This window comes from Chrysemys picta, chromosome 5, assembly GCF_011386835.1.
Source record: "Chrysemys picta bellii isolate R12L10 chromosome 5, ASM1138683v2, whole genome shotgun sequence".
Taxonomy (NCBI): Eukaryota; Metazoa; Chordata; order Testudines; family Emydidae; genus Chrysemys; species Chrysemys picta.
The window spans coordinates 138,007,878-138,028,107 of NC_088795.1; the positions used below are offsets into that span (position 1 = coordinate 138,007,878).

The following is a 20,230-nucleotide window of genomic DNA, read 5'->3' on the forward strand; positions in this document are numbered from 1 at the left end:
CCTCCCTTAGTCTCCCCCGGGGGCACGAGCTCCACCACAGGGCCCGGGCGGAGTTTGAACCCAGCACCAAAGCGCAAACCTCTACCACTTAAGTTAAAGGAACAATGCCCTTAGCTGGCAGCAGAAGTAGGCTATTACCCTCTGTGTGAGGGGGATGCAGCCTCTGCTTCCCAGGCCTCTGACACAAACAGCCAATGTACGGCCCTGCCAAGGAGCAGAGGGGAGAAGCGGAGCTGGAGTTAACCCCTTGATTGCCATGAATCTGCTGCCGCTGGGCATGAAATATCACACTGCAAGGTTTGTAATAGGGCAGCACGGTGCGTTTGTCCCTGCGGACGCGCTCTGCACCGCAGAGGGGCGGGAGGATGGGAATCAAACAAGGAAACAGCCCCAACGTGCAGGGGGAGCAAAAAATTTACATAGCTCGGGGGGGCGGGGGGAAGACAAGCAAACTTGTCAGAGCCTCAGAACAAAACCAGGATCCTAGTTTTGGGTGGGGGAGGGGGCCTGGGGGTCGGCTCACTCCCCGTCTCTGTGTTCCCGGCAGGGCAGAGGGAGGGGCGGGTGTGCAGGACCCAGCCCCGCGCTGACAAACCGGCCCGCAGGAGTGGCAGGATGAGCCAGGCAGAAGGATGGGCCAATGCTTAGGGCACCAGCTAGGCCTTGGGAGACGTGGGTTCATTGCCCGGCTTTGCCACAGCCCTCCCGGGTGACCCTGGGCAAGTCACCTCGCCTCACCTGCAAAGGGAGGCGTGAGGATAAAGCCCGTAAAGACTGTGAGGCGCTGAGATGCTACAGTGACAGCGGCCTTCGAAGCCCCTAAGCCAGAAGAAGCTGGTTCTGAGAAACAGCAACCCCCCCCCCCCCCCCCCGTACAACCCCCCCAGTGAGTCACTTTCCCACAGCTGCCTGCGATCTCTCAGCAGCCCGGCTGCAAAACTCTGCAACTGCCACGCCCCCAGCCCCACGCTGACAAATGGCTTCCTGCTGTTTGGACGGCCGACAAGACTCGGGAACAGAGACAGAACGTGTCTAAAACCCAAAGCGAAGGCGGCGTTTGCCTCTTTCGGGGGGCTCCGGCGCGGGGGAGGACGGGGGGCTCCGGGAGCGAAGTGAGGGGGGTTAGACTGGAATAACCCCCACTGGAAGTGGGAGCGCAAAGATGGCCAAGTTCCTCCCCTTGCAGCCTATAAGCCAGAGCTCCTCGGAGGAGCTCCAAGCCAGGGTGGTCCAAGGGGAGCGCGGCCTTAGGAATGGGATGAGCTTGAGCAAAATTGCTAATGGTGCAGCATGTTAGCCTGGGGAATCGTCTCTCCAGGACATGGTGGCCCCATCTCATGGGGCACTTAGACGGGGCTGCAGAATACGCTCTGATGCGCCACACGGCCACCCTTCAGGACCCCCAAGGGCTGCACAAGCTCTGCGCACGTGGACCCACATACTCGAGCAGTGGAATCCGCCCCTTGTGCGCCATAGTCTCTGCTTCCATTTCAGAAACACCCTCTAGCCCTCCTGGCTTTGAAGGACACCTTGGCAATGTGACCCAATGCAGTGATGCCTGCCTGAGTGTGCAGAGAGTCTGAAGCAAACGCAGAGGTGTGAACTGAGAGCCGAAGAGGGCAGTCTGAATATTAACCTTGTGAGCTAATTCACCACCAAGCAGTTTGGCAGAAACATCCAGCTACTGTGCTTCGCCCCCAATCCCAAACTGCCTCTCAGCTAGTGACCCCAACCTCCAGCATCCCACCGGCCGTTTCTGGGATGCAGCCACACGTGGTCCATGGAAAAGTCTTTGGCATCCAAAACTGCAGCTGTGGGGACGAGTGAGCTGAATTCAGATCAGGATAAATGACCCAGGAGCTGCTGTGCTGATCACAATGTGAATGTTCATATCTCAAACAAACATCTGGATTTGAATTGAAACAAAACCGCGGCAGAATCGAGGGCTCTTGCCACAGAATTCAGCTTGCGGCGGAGTACATGGGGCCTTGGCCTGGCCCCAAACACACAGAAATTACATGAATCACCTCTGAAATGCAGCCACCTCTGGGGGAGCCGCGATGTGGTCAGCCAGACAGGGGGCAGCTCGCCGGAAGCCCTGCAGGATTTCCAGTGTGCAGCGAGAACGGCCACGCAGAGCCATTGGCACAGAACCGCGTGCGCCTAGGAGGTCGGAGATGGCTCTGCAGGGCGCTGAACGTATGGTTCCCAGGAATCCACAGAGCTGGAATGTCCTGCGTGGGCCAGTGAGTCATTCCCTCGGGCTCAGCGGGAACTTTCATGCACTGGCCGGAATGGGGGAGAGAGCCCTCTCCATGTCTGGGATTCAGATGGAAGATGCCAATGGATGCCCATCCTCTCCTAGGCGTGCTGGCAGGAGGAGGCTCCCTGCACCCATCCAGAAGATGGAGGAGGACATGGTCTGGAGATACCTCCAGGGCAGCAGGTAGGGCAAGGGGCAGCAGGCAGGAATGGAAGCATATGCTAGGAAAAGGCTCCAACACGTCAGAGCAATTGGGCATTGGGCAGGTTCCTCAGGGGAGGCAGCGGAGGAACCCCGGCTATGGAGGCTGGAGAACAGGGGGAGAGGCCAGGGGCAGCACTCCGCGGTGCCGGGGTCTGGCCCGAGTGTCCCTTTCCAGGCCCTCCCGGCGGGGCCCTGCGTGTGTGTGGTGACAGCCACCAGCCCGCGGGCAGCGCTGTGAGCAGTGACCATTGTACAGTAACAGGGGACGGAAGACAAGAGGCGACCATCACGTTGTGGCGGGAAACGTGAACCCAGAGCGCGCTTCTTCTGGCCTGCTCCATTCATCCCCATCCCCCTGTAGCATCCACTCCTTCACTTCTGCCCTCCCACCTTCCTCCTTCCTCTCCCAGCCCCTGCCTCTCCTACCCTTGTCCTGGGCCCTTCCCTCTGCTCTGACGCCCCGGGGCTCTCCAAGGATGGCAGGGAGCTAGAGTCACAACCATGAGGCCACGTCCCCAAACGAAGGGCGACCCATGATGAGTTCCCATCCAGACAGTACCGTGCCCAGGTACCACGGCGCTGGGCACCTGGGACACATCCTAACGCGGCTGATGCTATTTAAGGGTCCAATCCCACAAAGTGAATTCAGTGAAGTCAATGGAGCTGCACTGTTTACATCGGCTGAAGACCTCGCCCTAACTACGTAGGTTACTTCCAGGCCCACGGGCCCCACCTGGTCTATTTTATACCACAGTAAAAGAGGGAAAAGCAGATGGAGAAAAAACAAACAGCAGCAAAAATAGCAGACAACGCTTTCCCTCTCTCCTGGTTTCTTATTTTGCAGCCGGCTGACTTGCAACATGTATTTGTGGATTCTGGGACCACCCACTCCTCGCCCACCCCACCCCTGGCTGGGCCAATCAGCTGGCATGGACCAAGCTGTGGTTTCCCACCTCAGGGCAATTAAAAAGGAGCTAAAAAAGAAACAAAACAAAACAATCGGGCAGCGTGACCTTTAGTGCCCCATGTGTCGAGAGTGGGGGCCATGCTCTGCTCTCGTTGGTGGAGCACTGGAGTAACTCCACTGGCTTCGGTTACTGCAGCTTTACCCCAGTGTAACTGGAGCAGAGTTCAGTACACAGCATGGGGGCGAGATTTGAACAAAGGCTGTTTCATGGCGACAGGACGTCTGCCATCAAAAAGGACGTGACGTTCTTCACAAACCGGCCACAAGAGCCCCACCAAAATGCAGCCACCTCTGGGGTGGAGGGCAGCAGAGATGGGGGGCATTTTGGCCGAGTACAGCAAAGCAAACCCCTATGGTTATGAAAGTTCCTGGAGATCTTTAATGCCCCCAGGACCTACCTGATATTCTTTATGACCTTTACTCTCCCTCCCCTTTCACCCACGTGGGCCAGTGCCCATCCCCAAAATCATGGGGATGTCCGATCTCCTAGGATCCATCCTACTTCCCGTCCCTCTGACTCGCAGGACAATTAAACAGTCCCAGATGTGTGCTGGATATCACAGCACTCCGGGGGAATGAGCTGTTACATGCAGTGCTCCGGGGATGCCTGGCATTTAAAGCCAAGCCCCCGCTACCAAGACCGCTCAGGGTCACAATCCCGTTCGGCAGGGAGGGAATTAAGAACTACCACTGTCACGATCCCAGTCTACGGCACCTCTGCCCAGCGCAGGAGATCGCTAGATGTATGGCGATCCCTTGTCCTAGCCCTGGGAAAGCAGCACTAGTGACCACGGCCAGACAGTGCTTAGCTCTGGAGTTCCCAGTAAGAACTCCACAACTACAGCTGCCACCAGCCGCCCATCAGACAGTCCAAGCCACTTTGATCCCGAGCAACGTCGCTTCAGCTCTTTCCCCTGGACACATGATCTATGGGGTAATTATCCTGTGTCCTCCGACAGCACCCGTCATGCAAAGCTCTCAAGCCACGGTACAACGAATGAAGGCTCAGGGTCTCGGAGGTAGCATGATTATCCACAGACTGGCGAGCCGAGGCGCAGAGACACGAGAACACATGAAGCTAAGGGCACAAAGTGACTCAGTGGCAAAGGCCAGGAACAGAACTCAGAATTCTCATTTCCCAGCGGTCTGCTCTAGCCACCGGACAATACTGCCTGCGATTGCAACAGCGCCTACCCCAGGTCCGCACTAGAGACCGAATCTAGGGCCTTCAGCACCTGAGGTCTAGACCTCCTGAGCTAAAGGAGTAGCTCCATTAGCCTGTAGCAGTAGAAAGCTGTTAGGACACTGAGCAAGTGAGCCACACAAGGTATATAAATCGTTAACGGGCTTTAATTCATTCACCTATTAGAACGCTAATGACAAACGCTACGAAAGCGGCTTTGAAAAGCCGATGCAATAGACACATCCATCTCTCTCTCTCTCAGAGGGAAGGGATTGGTGGCCTGTTTGCAGTGAAATAATCATCTGAGGCCAGCTCCTGAGAAGATCTGACCTCTGGGCTCATGAACGAGGGGTGCGGCAGTACGGCACTGGTGCAAATGAGATATTGTTTCCACAACAACTTTCACAGCGTTTAGTCACTGGGTTGCAGTGTGCAAAGGGGGCTGCCGGAGGACTCCCTGAACTACCTCCATCAGGGTCCTACCATTGCAATCAAAATGGGAAGCTTCCACCAAAGAAAGCCTGAAGAACTCTCCCGTGAGCTTTCCCTCAAGTTTTTCTGGCAAACGGCATCTTAGAAAAATAAAACGGGGGAGGTGAGAGGGCTATTTAGGGTGGGATTCAATACCCTTCTTTTCCCTGGCTCAAGGGGAATCAAAACGATTAAAAAAAAATATGAATGAAAAGGTTTACAATTCCAGATCATGAATGTGTACATGGCAGATCGATGATCCCAGCTAGTGTAAACTGACCTTGATCCATCAAAGTCACTGCCGCTGGGTCGATTTAAACCTGCATGGCCCAAGAACTGCACATGTGCTTAAAACAAACTGGCCAAGTCCGTCCATCTTCTACTTCCCCCCTCAGGGCTCAGCATCTCCCTTTCGCTCGCTGATGAGGTCAGAAACGCCTACAGCTTCCTCTGTGGTTGTAAGAGCAAAGGAAGCTGGCAGGTTTGGTAGCCGAGATGCAGATCCAGGAACTCAAGTCAAGAGGGAAGCCTCAGTGTCACTTTTACTATCTCTGGATATAGAAAACAGGGGGCTGGATGGGGGAAATGAGGCTACACGTGTTACAGGCCAACAGCCCCAAGCCAGCTCCTCCTTGCTCTTACCGGGTCTGATCCAAAGCACTTGGAAGTCAATAGCAGCTTTTCCACTGACTTCCGATCAGACCCATGGTTCCCCGGGTGTTATCAGAAGCCCTTAAGGGGCGAGGGGGTGCACACACGTATATCCTTGTAGTATATCGGATAGACAAACCCCTCACCCCCATGCTCACAACGCTCTGTAACGGCCTTCTGCATACAGTATCAGCAAGGTCTGAACCTGGGACGTTCACCACCACAGCACAGACCTCCACCACTTGAGCTAAAGGAACAGTCCCTTTAGCCAGCAGCAATAGTAAGCTGTTATCACCTACAAGACCAGTGGTAGAGGGAGAAGTGACACACCTCTTCCCAGAGTGTTGTGCCATTGCCCCTTCACAAATGCAAACACATGCATGGTCACATGCTCCGCTCTCCCTGCTCCCAGGGACGCCAGCACCTTTGCACACACCTTACGTGTGTGAGCACACACTCTCTTGCACACCCACCTCCTTGCATGCACAGCCGTGCTTTCTTCCCTGCAGGGAAACTCCGCTGCTCTCTGCTCAGAGCCAGCATCATTACTCATCAGGCTTCTTCAGCGGTCAGCATTTTTCAACGAAAGCGAGCTCTGGTTTCCTTCTGGCTTGTCTCTCGTTACCCAAAGCAGCCAGACGGCCGCAAATGAGGCTGGCTTCCAAACGTTTACAGCCCAATGCTAACAAGGGAAGAAGGGGAGGGCTGGGGTTCCATCCAAGGGCTGGCAAACAGGGTGCATCAAATTAAGCCAGAATGAAAGTTAAACCGGTCTCCACGCACCGCTCTCTCTCTGCTTACAAACTGTGCATGCTGTAATAAGAGGAGTGGGGAGATGCATGGGAAGATTGGAAAGAGACTTTTTTATCCCCTACCCGATCACAGACATGGGTCAGGGTTACAAAGGTTACACCCCATGTCAGGACCGAGGCCAGTACCCACTGCCTCCCGGCACCCCAGTTATGTACATAAATGTACCCTTGTGTGTCACGTGCCTTGTACTGCATCGGGCTACGGGAGTGGGGACCTGTGTTAAAACTGGGGTTTTACTGACCTTAATATCCAAATAACCAAACAACGCCCCACATTCGCTCAGTCTCCCTGGTGCCTCCTCTTCCCGGGGCCACGCCTTGCTTCCCCACTGTGTCCCCTCTAACCTCTTGGGCAGAGCTCCTGACCCGGGACGGGGCTCGGCCTGCAAGCGACAGGGTGCCGAGAAACGTAACTCTGGCGTTCCGGCGTGAGTGCTACACGCGCAAAGCAAGCGTGATGCCTGCGTTTAGCCCAGAAGCCAGTATTAGATGCAGGCAAGGGGGGGCCCCACTCCGCATAGAACTAAGACTAAACTTTTTAACGCTGCTGCCAACTCCCCCTGCACTCACTGCCTCGGAAGGCATCACCCTGCAGGCGAGAACCCTCCATCAGCGGGGGCTCCGCAAGCTAGCTCAATGCCCCGCTGCTTCCAGGCGGCGGTGACGTGCCAACACGGGTGCACCTGCAGCAAACCCCGGGCCGGCCTCAGGCTGTTTGGGAGCTGACCGAGAGAAACCCAAGGCAACCGCCTGGCTGTGCCGGAAGTCCCCGCCTCGGCAGAGTGCGGAGAGACAAGAGCCTGGCTGCACGCGGTGCTAGTGAAAACCCTGCAGATTCAAGCCCTGTCTAGCTACAAACCATGCATGATTGGAACCGGTGACTGGGCAGGGGAGGACACGTGACCTTTCTCAACCCGCTGGGTCATCCCCAGGGCTCCTTCAGTGGGTATTTCTGTGGTTAACTCTCCTGCACCGTAACAGCGCTAGCCCTGGCCAGCAGCAGGGATGGAACCTAGGACTTTCAGCACCTGAGCCGGGCTTTCGTCCGGGCGCTGAGTGAGCGCTGGGCTGTAGGGGTCAGTGGGTCTCACTCTCTTCTCTTCATTTGTTGCCCTTCATGACCCTCCCTCCCCAGGGCCCAGAGCCAGCACAGGCGGGGATGCTGGGAGACCACTTCAGCTCACGCTCTCACCTGCTCGCACCTGGCTACTCACGTCAGCACCAATCAAAGGCTGATGAGTCTGGGTTACACAGGTCGGGCGAAAGGATCACAAGGGGCCCTTGGAATTTCAGAATGACCCCTCCCCTCTCCTCCCTTCCCCAGCCAGGCCTGAGGATCCAACACACCCAGGAAGGGGCCACAGAACAAAGGGCCCAGCCGGGCCGGGGTCAGATTTCATGAATGGGCCTGCAAATGGCTGTCCCTGACTTTCGCCCAGGCAGCCAGATGTGATGTGAGGTGACAGCAGCTCCAGCCGGACATGAGAGGAGGCAACCCGGACAAAGGCCGCTACGTAGCAACTGGGCCCGCTCCTCCTGCCGCTGACACCAGTGTAAATCCGGAGCAGCTCCACTGAGGTCAGAGGATACACGCCGGTGCAAGAGCAGAACCAGGGCGAGGCGTGAGCCAGACCCTCCGCTGGTGTGAATCGGCAAAGATCCCCCGACACCAGAGCAAATGGAGAAGAGCCAGAGACTCCCCGAAATCCACTAGGGACGTTGCTATTCATTTAACATGGAAGGAGCTCGGATACCACCATGATGGGCAGCCGCGTAGAACCCCAAGATGGACAGACAAACCGATTCACACCAACTGGAGATCTGGCTTGTTGCATTGCGTGAGGGGAGGTACAGACCTTGGGACAACGTCGGGCCTTCCTGGCCGACGACAACACCGACGAGCCCAGACTGTGACGAGGTGCTGGGGCGTGAATGCGTCCTGTGCCCACTCCGGCCAGGGGGAAGATGCCGCCCCAGGAGTCCTTGCCCAGATCAAACCCAGTGATTAGGAAAAGACAAAGAAATGAGCACAGACCCCTGCTAGGATTATTATGCCTGAAGCATTCTCTCTTTCCCCCGTCTCTCTCTTCTTGGTTACTTTGGAGAGCGTGTGTTTCTTCATTTCACTTGGTTTCCAAAATCAAGTCTACCCTCCAAATACTTCCTGCCTAGGCCAGGCTCCAAGCTAAATACGATGTGTAGCAGGGCTGCTGGCAGGAAAGGGCTGTAGTCTCTTCTCTTGCTGTTTTTTTTGATCCGCGCGGACGCAGCGTGTAGAAGAAATAACATTCCAGATCCCCGGCACGAGGAGGGTTTCAGGCCAGAGGGTGCGGCACAGGCTCCGGAGAAAGGATGCTGCTAGCACCAGCACAAATCCAAACCAGCTCTGAGGAGAGGAGATGCAGCGACACAGATGGACCAGCCTCATTAATGCTGGAACTGAGTGCAAACCAGCACACGGGAGAGTCATGTCATGTCATGTCAGGCAGACATTGGCTGCTGGGAGAGTCCCCAGGATTTCCCCCGCATGGTCCTGCCTTCGCTGGTGTGATCTCACCCGCACCAGGAGGGGCCCCAGAACAGCAGGGGAGGAGGCTTCTAAGCACCCAGCACTGGTCTAACAGTCCCACTCCACTGGGGGCCCAGCGAGGCACGTTTGAAAACCCCACCCCTTGGCATCTTGAAACGTTACCCGGGGCCTGCACGCTGCCACTCTGGTGAGCTGGCCTCATGGCTGGCCGACAGCCCAACGCAGAGACCAGTCCATGCAGCGTTTAAAAGAGAACTGGATAAATTCATGGTGGTTAAGTCCATTAATGGCTATTAGGCAGGATGGGTAAGGATGGCATCCTCTGTTTGTCAGAGGATGGAGATGGATGGCAGGAGAGAGATCACTTGATCATTGCCTGTTAGGTTCACTCCCTCTGGGGCACCTGGCACGGGCCACTGTCAGTAGACAGGATACTGGGCTGGATGGACCTTTGGTCTGACCCGGTACGGCCGTTCTTATGCAAACCACAAACTCCACCCTTCTCTGCTGGTCCTGCTGAACGTGCCCCAAATGTCTGTAGTCTGGTCCCCGCATTACGCATCCCGCGCCTGCCCATTCCCGCTGGGATCCAGTGCCGAGGAACGGCTATGTGGCAGCATTTCCAAAGAGAGCCAGAAATCCCAGAGGAAAAGCCTTTTCCCGGGAGATTTCTAGTGCAGTATCCAGACCTACCAGCCTGAGCGAACGCTGGGAGATGCTGGGGAAAGGTCTGCACATCAGTGCCATACACTTCAGCTGCTGCGCAGATTCCTGGGGGTTTAGCTGCAAGGACCCTCCAGATCAGTGTCCATCACTGTTTAGGACCAGAGGATGATGGATAGTCTTGCGTTAGCTAAGGGGTGGGGGCCGAGGGAGGGGTGGGTGTGGGGCACGGAAAAGAGAGAGATTAAATTCTAGCGCGAGATGCACAATTCCCCAGCTGGCTCGGGGAGGTGGCTGTTGGCAGGAAGCTCACAGGGTTGGTACTTCCCTTGCAGGACAGAAGAGCCCTGGGAGGGACCGTACTATTGACTCAGTAGGGGAAGGTGAAATCACCCCGTTCACATGCACAGGGCTCAGAAGACAACAGCGCCGCAGTCGGCACGGGACCCCGCCCTGGGAAATGCCCGCCTCGCTCCCACAGCACAAACGGTGGCCGACGTGCTCTTCAGGGAGAACGTTCCACTTGCCGGCAATTGGGAGGGAGGCCTGGGACCAAAGTCCTGCGGCCTCTTCCACGGGACCCAGGGGCGACAGGCCTTGGGATTCTGCCATGGGGAGACGCCTCAGGAGCATCTCAGACCAGCGGTGGGGACGCTGGCGGTGACTCGCCCTTCTCTGGGTGTCAGGGAGGCAGGAGAGACACATGGGCCCAGTTCTAAGCCCTGAGGGCGGCTCCTGGTGGAAACCAGAGAAGGAAAAGCCCTGGTCAGGCTGTGGAGCCCATTCCCCCAGCAATGCGGGTGATTCCTCACAGCCTGGCTTCCCGTGTTTGGCTGGTCTAGTTTTAAACGCCCCCAGCGATGGAGCGTCTGTCACGGCCCTCGGGCAGGCTGTCTCCCAGCCTAGCAGGCAAGTGCTTTGTGGTGCTGGGATGGAACGTGCTCGCCCGGAGCGCTCAGATCCGTAGAGAAGCTGCGTTACACGAGGTTAGAGCTTCCTTTGGTTAATTACACCCCCGCTCACTCCTCTCGGCGGGCACTGCAGCCGCCCCCACGTCCCCAGCGGCAGCCAGAGAGCTGCAAAGGAAAGCGCCCAGGCACCCTCTCTATTTAGGTGCTCATCGGTCTCGCAGCGGGGTCTTATCCTCCCTACTGCTCTAACACTAGCTAGTGAAAATCATCACCTGGGCTTCTGACGGGAGGCCATTGCAGGGAGTAAGTGGCTCCCCACCCCGGTTTACAGCTCGGGAAAGGCTGACGCGGGGGGCGTGGCTTAGATCACCCGGGATGTCCATGCGGCTGGAGGGAGCTTGACTCCAGCTAGCACAGGGAGCAGCAGCAGCAAAGACAGAGCGGGCTAACGAGCCGAGTACGTACTCAGGGGCTGTGCCAGGTCAGAGCTACCCACTCATAAACCTGAGCTGTGCCGCTTCCAATGGATTCCTGCCAGCATGAGACTCCAGACCCCTGGATGCCCAGGCCCGTGGCCTCTAACCACTGGACCACAATTTTCATGACATCCCTCTCCCCATCCCTAATGTTATAGAATCATAGGGTTGGAAGGGACCTAGGAGGTATCTAGTCCAACCCCCTGCTTAAAGCAGGACCGATCCCCAGACAGATTTTTATCCCAGTTCCCTAAATGGCCCCCTCAAGGATTGAACTCACAACCCTGGGTTTAGCAGCCCAATGCTCAAACCACTGAGCTATCCCTCCCTCCCATAAACTTTCAGATCGCAGAAGCAGCATTTACAGCTCGCAGAAGAAGGGTTACAACGTCATGAATCCTTTACAGACAAGAGATCCCGGAAACATCCCTGAAAACATATAAGGATTGGAGACTCAACGCTGTACAGAAGTGAGGAAAAAAAGCAGAAAATATGGAGCAAATAACTGAAAAAAGGGGTGGGGGGAAGATGAGACAGAGCTAAGAAGGTGACGGGTCTACCTTTAAAGGCTGAGTTTATGACTGTCAATCAGTAGCCAAGTAATTCAGAAGATACTCAAACAAAACTCTAGGGTAAGAAAAGTATAGTCATTATGGCACTAAGTTTACAAACCAAGATTTGTAGCCTATACAGGCAAATAGGTAAGAAGATAGTAAGTTTTCATGATTACACCACATGACAAAGGGTAAGCAAGCCTTAATCAAAATATTTCAACATACACAGCAGCCATTGAAATCTGATGTGTACGTTCTATTTTTGCCAGGGACTGACCTCTTCTTGGAAGGTGGGTTTTTTCTTTTTTAAAGATTAATCACTTCTGACTAGTGGAGACTTATAAATGTAAAGATGCTGGAAGGGAAATCAGTTTTTGGTCTCTACTCCCACCTCCACAACAGGTGTGTGTCTTACTCTCCTCTTATTCCAGCTTCCCTCACCGTATTTCATCCCACATGGGCTACTTCTGCTGCCGCTGTGTGTCCCTTGCCCTCTTCCCAGGCCAAGATACCACGGAACATCAGCAAACGTCATGCTTCAGGGCACGGGCTGATGACCTGTGGGGTCAGGAAGGAATGCCTCCCCTCAGCCCACCCCGCTCCATATATATATATATATATATATATATATATGGAGATAGCCCATCTCCTAGAACTGGAAGGGACCCTGAAGGGTCATCGAGTCCAGCCCCCTGCCTTCACTAGCAGGACCAAGTACTGATTTTGCCCCAGATCCCTCAGTGGCCTCCTCAAGGATTGAACTCACAACCCTGGGTTTAGCAGGCCAATGCTCAAAGCACTGAGCTCTCCCTCTCTCGTGGTATTTGACAGGGGAACAGTCTGCCCTCCATTGAAGCCATAGGTACTGGCCACTGCTGTAGGTGCCAGTAAGAGGGAGGCTAGATGGATGAACGGTTAGTGCGGAGGCAGTTGGATACCACGTTCGGGTTCAGGATGGGGCAGAGAGAGAACACGACTCCTTAGCCCAGAGATCAGATCCAGTGCACCGGGAGGCGGCAGGCCGGCGGGGGCCAGGCCGGTTCGCCCTCCGGGAGGCGGCAGGCCGGCAGGGGCCGGGCCGGTTCGCCCACCGGGCTGTGGGATATGGAACCAGATGGCCCAATTCAGTACAGCAGTTCTTACTGCTTCTCTGCTCCCTTCACCACTGTGCTTCTCTCACTCCCTTCCTGCTCACCAGACCCTGCTCCCCAACATCCTTCTCTCTGGGCTTCTCTTTCCCTCCGTCTCTCACCCCAGACCTCTCTCCCCGGGCCTCTTTCACTGCTTGATCTAACTGATCATTTACTGCTTTGCCCCTTTGCTGCTGCATTGAGGAGGGAAGCTGAAAACGGTGTCTCTGGCCTGAGCTCTCACTGGTTTCACGCCCTGCCAGGGCACAGCCCATCTGCAAACAAATCCCTGTCCCAGCGGGGCCCCCAGCACCACTGACCCCCCCTCCCGCCAGCGAGAGCCCCAGGAGCCTGGCAGTCTCCGGCTGCTGAAACCCAAACAGTCTGGCTGCCTCTCCCCCGCCGAGCTCCATGCAGAGTCCAAAGAACTCAGCTTTCAGCAGCGGGCAACTCGTCAGGACCGCTCCGCCCCAGTTACTCAGCCGGCACAGGGGAGCACTGGGTCAGAGGGGGACAGGGAACGGAGTCACTGGGACGCTCTCAGGGGCAGGCATTTCTATCGACCGGCGGGGGAAGCCAGCCCTGCACAGGAGGAAGAGGGGGCGTGTGGTTACGGCACTGACTGGGACTCCGGGGACCTCAGTTCAAGTCTCTGCTTTGCCACAGAGCAGTCCCTGCTCCCCCTCGGCAAGTCACGTAGCCTCCCCGTGCCTCAGTTTCCCCAGTGGTGCAATACCAGCACTGCCCTCCCCTGCTGGGAGGCGAACTTCACTGATACGAGCAGGGCCTGCAGACACTACCGCGCTGGGCGCACCACGGAGATCAAGGGGTTAATGGTTTCACATCTTTTTTGAATTCCAAAACGGCAGGGGGAAGGAAATCAATCAAAGCAGATGACTTCTGAGAGGCCCTACAATAACAAGCCATGGTGCTCAGCCCCGTCCCTGTGAGCAACCCTGTAAAAACAAACCAGTGTGGACGGCCGAACAACCCTGCAGCAACAACGGACGGCACACAGCCCAGCCCCCACAAACACCCTGAGAAGAACCGACAGGCCAGCCCTCACACACACCCCGACACTACCAAAGCAACCCGCCGCTTAGGAACCGCTGCGTTCCGGCTGTGATTCGCTGAGAAACCATGGCGAGCCAGCAGCGGCTCCCTAGCCCAACACATGCAAGTCGCCCACTGTCTACAGGGCGCGTGCGGCTTGCCTGAGAGCGGGCACACATCCGTGGGTCTGAGCAGGCCCCCGGGAGAAGGGGTGTCTAGGAACGCCCAGCCCCCCGGCAGCATGTCATCGTTCACACCCAGTGCCAACGGATCGTAACATGCCACCGACTCCGGCTCACCCCGGCTCCCGCTGTGTGAATGACTGCGCTGAGGACGGGGCAACCACACCTCCAGCATGCGTTTGCACCAGCGCTGCAGGGAGGGAGCGCACCAGGCACGTTCCAGGCTGGCAGGGGAAGGAGGGAGGGAGCCGATGGGCAGGTGAACCAGGGACCGGACAGTCGACAGCGTTGGTGGCTGAGCGGCGACACAATCCACGAGAGCATTACTGAGACGATTCCTTGCACGGCCAGGTGGTCCATGCAGACACCCCCACCCCGGACGCCCCTGGACACCTGCTGCACGCATCCAGAGCCAACCCTGCAGCTAGAGTCCTGCAGAGCCCCCGTGTCCCAAGGTGGATACTTACTGGTTCCTTTCCAGTGCCAGGACGAGCTCCCTGCCCTCAGCAGTCACGGCCACCTCCCCCGTGGCAGGCGCTGGCACCTGTGGAAGGAGAGCAAGGGAGGAATCGGGTCACAAGGGAAAGCCAGGGAGACACCAAACCGCTGCACAGCTCTGTGTCCACTGCCAGCTCCCCCCAGGCCAGGAGATCTGCAGGGTGGGGAATCTGGGAATGGGCAATGCCCATTTCCCCTGGTGTAACAAACCCTCCTGCAGCAGCCAATGAACGGATCAGCCCCGCACCTGCGGAGGCGGGACTAGAACCCTGCTCCACCCGCTGCAAAAATGCAGGCCCGGCCCGCCCGAGCTAACAGAGACCTCCCCGAGGCGGAGCGCTGGCACCAGTAGTAGGTCCCGTAGCCTTTCGGGGTGTACCCTGAGAGAGGGATATGATCACATACGCTGCCCTCTAAAGTGGGTTCCTCCCAGAGCAGGGCCATCGCCGGGGTCCCTAGACAGTGGCATGGCCTCTCCCGGAAGGGGCGGAGGCTCGGTTGCTGGGAGCGTTAAGAGCACTGGAGAAGGGATGGGGTCTCAGCCAAGGGGGTCACGACTGCCCCTCCCCCCTCCCCGTTTTTATCTGTTGGCACATGGCCTGATGGTGTGGAAAGGGCTGAGACTGAACCGCTGCTCCACAGGGCGCCATGCTGTGTTCCCGGGGGATGGGCTGGCTGACTTCACAGGGCTTCCCCCTACGCCTCTGAACCCCCAGGCTGGGCTGGCCCCGCTCTTGTGTTCGGCAGCACACGCTGTCCGACTACCTGTACACTCTGCTGGGTCCTCCCCACCCCTGGTCCAGCTTCCGGATGGGCAGCATGCCAGGGCCTCCAGAAAGCAGGGGAAAGGCGGAGATACCCTCCCCGTGCCTCCATCTCGGTGACACTGCTCCTCACCCCAGCCCAGACGCCAAACTCGTCCTCACGCAGCTCTGCCTCCGTAACGCTGCCAGGATCTGGGCTCTGGCGGCCCCGAAATCCCTGCTTGGGTCCTCACCGCTTCCCACCTGGACACCTGAAACCCCCAACCCAGCCCCTGCTCTCTCAGGCCAGGGAAGCCTGTTCTCAGGCCGTCACTCGGCTCCCCCAGCCCAAATCCAGCTCAAACCCCTCTTATGGATTCGCTTCGCCCACCGGACCTCTGACCTCACACCTGCCCCTCGCTCTGCACCTCCCGCTCGCGGCTCCCGACAGGGGCCCGTCACAGCGCAGTACGGAGCCCAGGGCAGCCGGCTCCACACGGCAGTTAGCGCATGGCCGGCTGGTGCATAGGACGCTCACGCCCAGGCTTGCCGCGCGCTGACGGACCGTGTGGACAGGCCGGTGAAGTGGATCCAGCGTTGGTGCAAGGTGCTGCCCAGAAAGTCCCAGCGACTGAGGCACGGAGCAGGGGTAGCCCGAGCCGTCCCGGAGGGACCAGTTCTCTGGGCAAAGGGAGACTCCTGGCTCCAGGGTCTCTGAGTCTGCCAGCTCTCAAGGAGGTGCCCTGGGACTGGGACGGAAACCTGCCGCCTCCTTTCACAGAGGCCCCCAGACAGCGGTCACATGGGGACAACTTTCCAGTGGCGAGCGGCCTGATTTGGGGGGGGGGGGGGTCGATACCATGCTCCAGCCTCCGTCTATAAAGAAAGGCTCAATTCATTGTCCCCGCCCGGGGCATTATTGGTCTTGAGGGACCTTCCGCTGATGCCTAAGCGCTGCATGAACGCAGTCCAGCTCCTCCCTCCAGAAATAAAACCACCCTATTGGGTTTAGCTGGGAGATCTTAACTCTCCGAAGGCAGCCGGACACCCCTCCAGAGCTGGGGTTCAAAGGGAGCTCGGGGGGGAGCTTTGGGGGCCCTGAATTCGACAGCAGCACCAGGGGAACGTGGAATTTTCACACCAGTGGAAAACGAGAGACGAAGAACATCTGAGAGGTGGGTGGCTGACGACTCTCTGCAGAGACAGGCATGCGCGCGAGAACGAATTGGAAACATCCCAGGAAATACACAGAGGGACGAGACGGGATCCCCCCCCCCAGATCGGAAAAGGGGCAGCTCTTCCCCACGGACAAAAATAGTTCCTAATATTTGCACGATCCAGGCCCAGCTGTGCTAGGCAGGGACCGTCCCTGCCCCAAAGAAGTGAACTGAAAGCGGCCAGGGTTATTACCCCTCCGGGCAGATGGGGACCTGAGGCAGAGATACTAGGGGCCTGTCCAAGGACCACAGGGAGTCTGCTGCAGAGCAGGGAATTGACCTCGGTCTCTAAAAGTCACAGTCCAACTCCCTAACCACTAGGCCAGCCTTCCTCCCTGAAAACTGAATTCCAGCCCTGAGGAAAACATCCCCTGTCCCCAGGAGCTAAGACGCCCATCCTGGGGTGGGACAAGACATCACAGCTACAACCCAGCCAGCAATGCCTTGGGGCTGGCCCCATTCCAACCCATGCTGGCTAGCGATTGTCCGCCCACAGGGTAAGAACCCAGGGGACCGTGGCAATTTTTACAAGCAAGAGAGGAATCCAAGTGGTAAGCTCACGCCAGGGGAGGCTCCCTGCAGCCAGCAGCTCTGCTCCCTGGGCCCTGCTACAGCTGGAGAGGAGGGAGGACAACCTCCCCTCCCCACTCCACAAAGAGCTCTTCCTCTCAACCCATAGCTCTTGCTTTTATCGCCCATACCGCCAAGCCCTGCCACTTCCCTCCTCCCCACCAGCTCAGCCTCCCACACCTTGAGTCCTGCGCCCGGGGGGCTTGATTCTGCATTAATTTGCACAGCCACTGACACCAGTGCAAAATGAGCGTGAAACCGCCCCTGGCGCTTTGCACTGGTGGTAAATGACTGCACGGCCCAATGGAGAACCGGACCCTTGCTGTTCATTTCCTCCCCTTCCTCTGCACCCTGACAGCTCCCTTCAGCTGGTTTGCCAGCTGTCCAGGCAGGGCCCAGGGTCTCCGTCTCCTCAGGCTGGGATCCGAGCCCTGCACTCGGGTGACTACAGGGTTTGTCATGCCAGGGCAGGGGAATAAATAGAAATCTCAGCTTCCGGGCACTGTATAACACACAGCTGTTAAAAATACCGGGTGCAAGGGGAGGAAATCATTGACTCAGCTTCCCCAGGACGCTACAGGCTTCTGGGCTGGGCCCGCAGTCCAGGGCCTCGTCCACACGAGAGGCTCTGGCACAGATCCCATCGGAGCCAACCCTGCTTCACACCAGGGTGGTCCATCTCCACAGGGGCTTGGCACCAGGGTACAAATCCTTGACATAACAGCAGCTCTGCCTGGCTAGGAGCAGCCCTTCCCCCCCCTCCCCCCCCATACACCCCACGCTCTGTGGGCTGGGGCCACTGGCTAAAAACAAAACTCTCTTTGAAACAAGGTTCCGCTAAGCCTTATGCCCAGCAACCTGGTGACACAGACTTGTGCCCAGCACCCCACCCCGTGGGATCGATACTTCACCATAGGGCCTTGGACTCCAACTGGGGCAGTTCCTGGGATTTCAAGCTGCCCATACGGCTCCCACATCTTGCTAGAACCAGCAATTCCTGCCCATACACCGAGGCCCCGGGATCACAGTGCTGCAGGAAAGTGTCCAGGCAATGGGGGAGATTCACAGCTCATCCGCAGAGTCTCTGACCCAGAACCGGGGAAGGAACGAAGAGCTTGCGTTTGCCCGGCGTGTCCCTGCGTCGTGCATTTGTCTGGTGATTGGCCAGCGCTCGGCCAGGTGGAGCTGATCACCGAACAGATCAGAAAGAAATATCCCGCACAAACTCCATCTTCGGGTGCTGAAGTGACTCCAAAAACTCCCACCGCCTGTGCCGGGGCGGGGCCTCATGGCAATGGGGGGGAGCTAAGGTCCAGGTGGTCACCCTACCTGGGCACCAAGTGAATCTAACAGGGGGGACTGTGGGAGTTTGGCCCCACTTCTCCCACAATTCCTCAGTGTTCCAGGAAGCATCCTACAATCTGCACCCAAAACTGCCGAAGGGAGTAAGCCCAAAGGCAGTGCAAGGTACCCTGGGATACCTACCCACGATCGGGGCGGCTCCAGGCACCAGCGCACTAAGCGCGTACCTGGGGCGGCAAACCGTGGGGCGCGGCCTGTCGGTCACCATGAGGGCGGCAATCAGGCAGGCTTCGGTGGTGCGCCTGCGGGACGTCCACCGATCCCGCGGCTTTGGCAGCAATTCGGCGGCGGGTACGCCGAAGGCACGGGACCGGCAGACCTCCCGCAGGCGCGCCGCTGAATCCGCGTGACCAACAGACCTCCCACAGGCGCGCCGCCGAAAGCCGCCTGACTGCCATGCTTGGGGCGGAAAATACATAGAGCCGCCCCTGCCCACGATGCAGCACGGTGCTGGGCAGAGCCGTGGCCCCAAATACAACATGGCTCACACCAAGCCGAGCGCCCCCAGTCGGCGGGATTACGTCAGCCAGAGCTGTGCGGTGTGTACACAAGGCCCGGAAAACTGGATCCTTTTCTCTGCCTCTCTGTGTGTCTGTCAGGGCGTGGGGCTCGATCTCTGTTTATGTCTCTCCCTGATGTTACTGACTCTGTTTATGTCTCTCTTGCAGTCTGCCCCTCCTTTCTGCTCCTCCCAACAGACAACGGTTTAACATTTCCCTTCAGCAAACAAGGCCCTCGCAAGCCAAACGACACATTGAGTCAGGCTCCGGTTTCCCAGCACAACTGCTGTCATTCCAGAGCCATGTGCTTATCGGCAGAGCAGAGGGAGAGCCCCGGGCGGGCTGCCAGCCCCTCCGAGCCAGAACGCCCTTCCAGGGCCCAGTGCGAGGGTTGGTGCTTTGCCATTGTTTAGACACATGGATTAATGGGACCATCATGATCATCTGGTGCGACCTCCCTCACAAGCCAGGCCTGAGAAAGGCACCCGGCGATCCCAGCCAGGAGGGATCCCAGCCAGCTGCTTCATGGGAAGGAGTTTCTGGAGTTTGCAAAGGTAACAAAGCTTTTGGCCCACCTCAGTCTCCATGGCTCATGTCATCCCTGGCCTCTGCTGAGACTGCTCCCGAGTGGCAGAGCTCACTGGAGCATCTGTGCACAAGGAAGTCAGCTACAGCCCACCACCTACTGACAGGCAGCCACTTCTAGATTCCTTTACTCTACTGGGACTGGCAGGGTCCCTTGGCCTCTCACCTGCCAGTGAGAGGTCCTCACAAAGGAGGAGGAGAGAGGCTTTGTTTCCTTTGGGAGAACTGCCTGTGGTGGAGAATCATAGAATCACAGGACTGGAAGGGACCTCGAGAGGTCATCTAGTCCAGTCCCCTGCACTCATGGCAGGACTAAGTATTATCTAGTTTCTAGATCATCCCTGACAGGTCTTTGTCCAACCTGCTCTTAAAAATCCCCAATGATGGACATTCCACCACCTCCCTAGGCAATTTATTCCAGTGCTTAACCTCTCTGACCATTAGGAAGGTTTTCCTAATGTCCAACCTAAACCTCCTTTGTCTGATCCTCAGAAGTTAATGAGAACAATTTTCTCCCTCCTCCTTGTAACATCCTTTTATGTACTTGAACATTGTTACCATGTCCCCTCTCAGTCTTCTCTTCTCCAGACTAAACAACCCCAATTTTTTCCAATCTTCCCTCATAGGTCATGTTTTCTAGATCATTTGTGTTGCTCTTCTCTGGAATTTCTCCAATTTGTCCACATCTTTCCTGAAATGTGGCAC

The 20,230-nt window shown here is 57.2% G+C and overlaps 1 protein-coding gene across 2 annotated transcripts in view; it reads right to left on the reverse strand.

Annotated features, from left to right (window-relative positions):
• Positions 1-20,230, reverse strand: part of ADAM33 (ADAM metallopeptidase domain 33) — a 76,420-nt gene that overhangs the window by 41,201 nt on the left and 14,989 nt on the right. For both annotated transcript variants that reach the window (XM_065597302.1, XM_042855617.2), the window contains exon 3: positions 14,518-14,594. In XM_065597302.1, the coding sequence (XP_065453374.1) occupies positions 14,518-14,594 (77 nt within the window). The remainder of the gene's footprint in view (positions 1-14,517; positions 14,595-20,230) is intronic.